This window comes from Phoenix dactylifera, chromosome 12, assembly GCF_051530095.1.
Source record: "Phoenix dactylifera cultivar Ajwa chromosome 12, Ajwa_hap1_PhDact_Kaust_v1.1, whole genome shotgun sequence".
Taxonomy (NCBI): Eukaryota; Viridiplantae; Streptophyta; class Magnoliopsida; order Arecales; family Arecaceae; genus Phoenix; species Phoenix dactylifera.
The window spans coordinates 15782503-15790537 of NC_143201.1; the positions used below are offsets into that span (position 1 = coordinate 15782503).

The following is an 8035-nucleotide window of genomic DNA, read 5'->3' on the forward strand; positions in this document are numbered from 1 at the left end:
AAGTATCCTCTTAATGCAAATAAAAATCTTAAGTAGGGTCAAGGTGGTTATGGGACAAAGTATTATCAGTATAAAAGCCTTCAGGTTTCATTATGATATTTGAATAGAATACAAAGGTATAAACTTCAGTTTAATATTTGAATAGAATAAAAAAGTATATTTCTTAAGCAGTGCAATGGCTACATATAAATAGCAACAGTTTCCATGAGTCTCATATGCTAAAGTAAAACAGACTCTTGATTCCCTTTGTGTAAGAGACAAGACCCTCATCACAAGCTTAAGCACATAGAAATTGTGTTGGATGAAGGTATTCTTATAAAGCTATCAGGCACATGCAGCCAATTGTAGAAATATAGATCTCTGTTTCATTAATTTTGATAATATAGTATAGATCTCACCTATACTATATTATGAAAAGGAAGTTTCATATTTCAGAATATTCCTTGAAGGATTCCTTCTGTCAAAACTTTTTACCTAAAATGCCCTCAGCCAACACACTAATCCCACTAGCCATATTTTCCTTCCCTATTCCTTATGAAGCATGTTAGACATATAGTTACCCTATTGTTTTCCTTTCCTTCTATCCCAAAGGGCAATATTATGGGATTCTCTATGTTGGTCAAATTCAAATATCTCATAGTTACATGGAGCCTTTCATATCCACCAAAAAAGCTCTCCTGTAATATGACTTTTAGATTAATATACCAAAACACTTAAAAACTAACAATTACATGAAGCATGCCAACTATACACAACAAGATGCCTTCTCACCTAAAACCTTTACTTACAACAATCTCATTTTAACAACCAAATACCTTCTAAAAAATCTTAATTTTCAAAGCTCATAAATTTTTAATTATAAAAAAGAAGATCGTTATTTTGAAATCAAGAACCTTCTTATGCAGCCCTATTCTTTGTTCCGTTTATTTTATACAGGATAGAGTAGAAAAAATTTAATTAAAGCATAACTTATATTTGTATATCATATGTTTATTTATCCAGAATCCCAGATGTTTATTACATCTTCATGTTTGCTACTATCCAGAAAGTTAGCAGTTTAAATTTTTAAGTTTTATGAAGAAAGAGGGAACCGTCAAAACAAATTCAGCATGAGAGCCATAAACATGTTGATGCTCCAGGATCAAATGCACCCGCATAGTACAAATTCTAATCTATACTGCAGCATGAAACTTCCAAATCTCATAGACCCTCAATTTTTTTCAAAATCAACATCTATAGTTTAGTTAGGTACTATGTTGGGTACAAATCCCATAGCACCTTAACTAAGGAAGAACCATAATCATAGACTATTCGTTGCACTTCTATTTCTCCACAAAAAAATATCAAATCTAATTTAAAAAAAAAAAAAAAGCAAAAAGAGGCAGCAAAGAAAAATTGGAGCCTTCTCCTATTCATATTGCATTTGTTGATTTACACATCAACCACAGCAAAAGCAAAACCAGACAGAGAAGTTTTTTTGAATACAATCTTTCATAGGTAATCTGTCAGCAAATGGGAGCAGCATCAGAAACTTCCTCTGCTGATGCCAGTACCAATTGCGGAGAAAGAGTACCTTCCTTTTTGGCCTTCTTGCGCTCACGCTGTAGCCGGAAGTATTCCCTTTTCTTTGCTCTGTAACTATTCGGGTTCTCAGGCTGTTCAATTCGTGGGTAAACACTGATCTGTTGTGTTATATCAGATTACATGTCATTGAAAAGTCTAAAATTAACAAAAACATGAAAATGCATATCATCCAGAATTCCAAATTTACCTTTTTCTTGTCCGGCCCAAACTTCTCAAACTTGACCAGCCCATCTATCAAAGAGAAAATGGTGTGATCCCTGCCCAGTCCGACATTTTTTCCAGGATGGAACTGAAATTTTGCAATAAATTGAAGAGTTAAAAAGGAAATCATCATAGAATGTAATGCTACAAGCATAACATATTCTCAGTAATACTGACAGGAGAATTGTTGCAAATGTGAGGAATTCCTATAAAACCAGAGGTCACATTATTTGCTTTGTTGCATGGACACAGACGGGAGAATCAGATTCAGACTTATACGTGTCTGACTTTGCAAAAGGACAAAATGAAAATACAAGAATGTGTAGGAAAATTCTAAATTTACACATTCATTTTATTTATTCATAACAGAAAACATAAAAACTCTCACAGCTGCAAAATCATCTCAAGGATACAAGAAACTTTGACATCCCATAAAGTTATTTCAATACTTGCATCCTTAACAACCTTTATAAGTAATACAAATCTTCTTCTTCCGTCATTTTGGTGGGTTGGACTTATCAAAAATGCCAACTAGGCGTCATTCTCTAACAGTTGCTGCAAAGAATTAAGAAGCAAGAAAGAGCCCAAGACGTTAAATGTGGATCATATACATACATACATGTACCGACAAACAGACAAGCAGGCAAGCAGACATACATACATACACACTTACACACACTCATATATAAATACATATTTGAATATGCCTAGTAAACTGGAGGACAGATGAAAAGAAAAATGTCTACATCCCACTTTATCAGACATATTATCAGTCAGAAATAATATATTTGTGAGAGTGAAAAAATCTGCCTGAAAGACCAATGCATCATTCTTTGATCAAGAAACACAAAGAAAAATATTAAGCATGCAATTCAACAATGGCACAAGAACACAATTCTTTCATCAAAGGGCCTTTAAAAGAAAAATAGTAAGTTTGAGCATCACTAAGTCAAAGAAACTTCAGTAGCATTCCATGGGTCCAAGACAAAAGCGTACCAATGTGTCACCTCTGTAACCCCAACTCCTTCCTTGCACAAGAAAAATGAAAAAGTTTACTCCTCACAATGCTTCCTACTTAAAAGTGGTCCAAAAGTCAGGAGTACTTATAGTATTATGATGAAAACCTTTTGAATTTCAAAGTCTCAACTGAATTTCCCTTGAAAAAATGGAGGTATAAAATGAAAACGTGGATCATCAACCTTCAGCATTCCCATTCTTTGAAAACTAAAAAGTTAAAAAAAAATAATGGGTTAGACTGATCATATTTTCTTTGGCTTTCCCAACTCTTGAACACCAAATTGTTTCTCTTTATGCTCCATTCCTCTCTCCTACCTGAGATTACAGTTCCCATTGTCCCTCCTTTCTGTATTTCAGCTCTCTGACTTGTTTGTTTTGTGCTCTAAAGATGAATGCATACTATGCTTTCTTTTCACTTTAGCTAGACATTTTTCTAGTCCAAGGAAACCTTAGATGAATCTCATCAAAACCTTCATGTTTGGTTGGATGGTGGAAGATAAACCAAAGATTTGTCACCCATAATGGTCATTGCAGTATCCTATAGAAATGTAGGCAGATGTCATATCTACATCCTGTTGTACCTTCTCGTTGAAGGGTAGAAACTTCTGGCCGTAAAACAAGCATCAGCCAACAAAAAAATACTTTAGATGACCAATGGTAGCATCAGCTTATAATTTTGGACTAATGAATCCATCTCCAAACATGAGCAACAGCAATACAGCCACCTCCCACAAGTTGCAGACAATCCTGAACCATGAGGCCTTTCTTATCAACCCCCTTCACAATCCCAGCCGCAATCAAAAACAAAACCACCACTACCCCTCCTTCACCTTTATGTTGCTGTTTAACTTTAACAATCTAATGAGCACAGCTATATAAGGTTTTCCTAACAATAACGAATAGCTCTGGTAATACCCCCAAATGTACGACAAACTCAAAGAAATAACTCCCTTTTTACCACAAAAAAATTGATATCACAATCGTATCAGGAAACAAAAAAAAAGAGGAAATTCGATTCAATTTGTTATAAATGAAGTTCGGAATAAGTAAGTGTTGATGATGTTATATCAGAATTCTCCCAAGAATTGCACCAAAAGCCACAAAATTTCAAACTTTAACCGGAAGCATGATATAAAATTGCAAAGCAAAACGAAGTGAAGGTTTCAAAGGAGGGGCCTTTACCTTCGTCCCGCGCTGCCGAACGATAATAGCCCCGGGCTGGGCCACCTGATCGCCGTAGATCTTGACTCCAAGCCTCTTCCCCCTCGAATCCCGGCCGTTCTTGGTGCTCCCCGCCCCCTTCTTGTGCGCCGACTCGATCGTTAGCGGAGCCCTCAAGGGGAACGAGATGGAGGCCCCGCGGCGGAGCGAAAGCGAGCCAAGGTCACCCTTCAAGTAGGAGGAGGACGAGCTCGAAGCTAAGGAGAATCCTTTGAAGGCTCCGACGAGGTTGAAACCCACCGTCGCCATTGGAACTCTGAGAAGGAGGAGAGGTATTGGCGTTTGGTTGCAAAAAGCTTCAATATTTAGATTTTAGCAGGGCGAGCGAAAGGGGGAACAAACCTGGATAAGGGGGAAGTAGGGATTGAGATCTCATGATAGATCAGATGGCTGGGAGATGATGGTAGGATGATCCCACGGTGACTTCATTCGGGATTTGATCCATTCGATTAGAAGGCCTTTGTACTCCTGAATCTAATATGGAAGAGTGGTGGAAGGGATGGCAACAATTCTTGAGTTATTCATGATTTTTTTTCCTCATTGGAAAAGTGATTGATCAAGTATTTATCTCATCATTCACAAGTTCAAAAATTATTTATGAATAATTCATGAATTATCTAAGAAATCCTCCTTGGCATACAAATTAAAAATGTTATATATCACCATACTTCATGGTAATTTTGTTATAACTGTTTGCTGCGGTATCTCTGGCATTTGTTTAGATAAATATATTGCAGGATAGCAGGGATTTGAATCAACATCAAAGCATGGTGGGAATAGTAAATAATATGGAGAGGAAAGAAAAATACAGTAAACAATATAATAATATTTCATTGAAACTTCTCTATATCTCAATTACATTTATGTGGTGCTTGGTGACCCACATGAGATCCACCAAGATGATCTTTAATTCTTGATGATCCTTATCCCAGAATAATCCAATTCTATTTATGATCTAATATCAACTTATTTGGTATGCTATATTCCAACAATCAAAAATTCTTGGGCATTCATGAGTAACATGTTTAGTATTCTCTTACTTAGAGCAATACATTTCTTGGTCCAGCCATTCTTGATAATAGGAACGTGCAACGAATCTAAAAATAAGACAAGATACAACTAGGGAGCTATAAACAATTATTTACTTAGGCATTCTACGTATGGCTGAAATCAGATCGCATATGAAACAGATAATAGCATAACCATATTCATATTTATTTCATTTGACGAATACTGATACAGATACGGATGTTAGTCGAATGTAAAAATTTATATCAATATTTGTTTTAAATAGATACAAATACCTCAGATACCGAAAGTATGTATATAAATATGGATATAAGTCGGATAATTAAACTTTATGACCACAGTGTTAAAGATATTGCTAAGTGAGTGATCAATCAAGTTAATAGTATGTTAATATAGTCATTTATTTTTAAAAAAAAATCATAAGTACTATATAAAATTAAATAGGATTACAAATAGAACTAGATATTTGGATACGGATCGGATAGTTGTCTATCTATATCTATATCCATTTTTTTTTAATGGATATAGATACGAATACTAATATTAGTCAAATATTCAAATTTCTATTCATATTCGGATAAATTTAGATATAAAGATGGATCTAAATAGATATTATCCTATCCATTTTCACCCTTAATTCTATGTAAAGAAATTGCTTTATAGTCACCATAAGAAATTTGAAGGAAAAATTATATTTGAATCTCTAGTGGACTACAAATTACTTCTAGGTCCAACCATAATTCATATCTTAAGGGGCAGTTTTAATTTTGTAACCCCTTTTCGACAAGCTCACTCATCATATAATACCAAAACTATCTTGATACATTCCATAAAATATATTTATTAATAAAATAAAATATATTTTAATAAATTATTAATATATTTATTAATATATTAATTATTAATATACTTCATAGAAATATATTTATTAATCTTATAAATTATTAATTGCATAAAAATACATTAATTTATATTATAGAATTAATATTTATATTATCTTATTATTTTAGTATTAATATTTATTTTGTATAGAAAAATAAGATAAAAATAAGTGATATATTAAATAATTTCATAATATAAATATAAAGTACAATAATATATTTCTATTATAATTGAATAACATATTACAATAATTAATTAATAATATATTATAATATAATATGCATCATAGATATAATATATGTAATACCAATACAATATAATTTATATAGCATTGATATAATATATTAGGTATATTGATATACCCTTTTTTCTCCTAGATTATGGGGCATTCTTTTTCCCAAATTTTAGTCCAAAATCATTGCTCTAAGGGTGATCTTGGATACCTGACCTCAAGAACGGATTTTTCATCACAGAGTTAGATAATAATTTAAAAAATGGGAGTGATTTAGGATCACTACTACGTAGAATTACTATGCTGCAACTAAATACGATGATCTTGTCACCTCCACCACTATCACCCTTGATCTCGAGATGATCACCCCATACCAAACACCCTGAGGACTTTATAATCAGCTACAAAAAACACCAGCTAAGCTTTTAACTCTATCATATTCTCTCTCTTATTCTTTCTTTACTAAATCTAATCTAATATTGAAATCCAAGCCTTTTTTTTTTGGTACATCGGCGGCTCACACCCGACAGGTGTGAATACAACCAACAAAATCAGAAAACAAAAAATTACATAAAGGCATTGGCACAACCCCATGGTCTGTGCAGGTAAAACCTCCAGAGTGATGAATCACGAAGGAAGCAACCTAGTCTGTAACACCATTTGCCTCCCGATATACGTGTGTGGCCTGGTAGAAGTCACACTCCCCCAGTGTTCTACAAATGTCATGGAACAGCGGTCAATCATCGACTGAGCACCCTCGACTCCGGATCCACTCAATTACCGTGGTCGAATCCAACTCAAGAAAAAGGCAACCCGCACTCAGTATCCGCCTTGCATAGGGGACACCCTCCTAGGTAGCTCTAAGCTCAGCGCACACTACTGACGAGTCGAAGATCTGCCGCCTTCTTGCCACCACTAGTCTGGCATCGCGGTCCCTGATGACAAATCCCACACTTCTGCGGCTTCCGTTCTCTACTATGCTACCATCGAAGTTCACCTTGAGGAAGCCAGGGGTCGGGGTACCCAAGAGAAAAATACTATCCTGAATGCTGTAAGAGCAAAATTGGCACCCCAGATGTTCCTAACCAACCTAGTAGGTGAAGCCTCAATAATGCTGATGATCTCCGCCGCATGCAGTAATGGTCAGCCCGCCACCACCCTCGGATGAGGGCTATCGTCCTCAAAAACTCATGCATTCCTATCCAGCCAGCAATGATAGGCCAGGTAGGTATCATGAGTCTCCCTCTCCTCTCATCCGGACCTCCGAACCGTGGCCTCCAGATGTTGCAGGAACTCCTCAATGGATGCCCACATCTGCCACTAGTCGGATTAGACCGAGGCACATCTCCATATCTGACTAGATCTCGGGCACCTGAAAAGAGCATGGTAAATGGACTCCTCCATCACCTGGTAAGTTCCACAGTACAGGAATCCTCACTTCCCGCCACACCAGCACCCCTCTGGTAGATAAGCACTCCTAGGCTACCTTCCAAAGGAACAGGACAATCCAAAGGTGGATGTGCATCCTCTATATCCAACTGCCATCAATCTACCGCACCGACGGCCCTCCAGCCATCCTCGATAGGTCCCAGACGCTCACCGTCGTCCTCCCAGTCCTGCTCCACACTCTCCTATCTGCCACCTCCCCCTCTGGGATCGACAGAGCCAAAACAAGCTCAGCAAGTTGCTCTCTAAACACCTACTTGACGAGGTCCTCCTCCCACCTCCGCTCTCCCTGGGCAAATAGATCACACACTCTACGACCCTCTAACTAGCCATGGTCAATCATGGTGGGCCAGCCCTATAGTGCCACCTCAAATAGCTACCTATCCTCCAAAATGTTAATCGTTCGATCTGCAGTCCTAGCCT

General features: G+C 36.5%; 1 protein-coding gene across 1 annotated transcript; it reads right to left on the bottom strand.

Annotated features, from left to right (window-relative positions):
- Positions 1-1380: 1380 nt before the first annotated feature.
- Positions 1381-4343, bottom strand: RPL27 (ribosomal protein large subunit 27). The gene is made up of 3 exons (XM_008803453.6): positions 3985-4343; positions 1772-1873; positions 1381-1682 (listed from the first exon to the last, which is right to left on the bottom strand). Exons 1-3 carry the CDS (start codon positions 4270-4272, stop codon positions 1506-1508), a joined length of 567 nt encoding a protein of 188 aa, XP_008801675.4. The 5' UTR covers positions 4273-4343; the 3' UTR covers positions 1381-1505.
- Between the last annotated feature and the right edge of the window lie 3692 nt (positions 4344-8035).

What these genes read in the sequence shown, in the direction of transcription:
- RPL27 (XM_008803453.6), bottom strand. Translation starts at nt 4,272, where the DNA reads ATGGCGACGGTGGGTTTCAACCTCGTCGGAGCCTTCAAAGGATTCTCC. An exon ending in TTCGGCAGCGCGGGACGAAG is followed by an intron (nt 1,874 to 3,984) that starts GTAAAGGCCCCT and finishes GCAAAATTTCAG; the next exon opens with TTCCATCCTGGAAAAAATGT. An exon ending in TTGGGCCGGACAAGAAAAAG is followed by an intron (nt 1,683 to 1,771) that starts GTAAATTTGGAA and finishes ATAACACAACAG; the next exon opens with ATCAGTGTTTACCCACGAAT.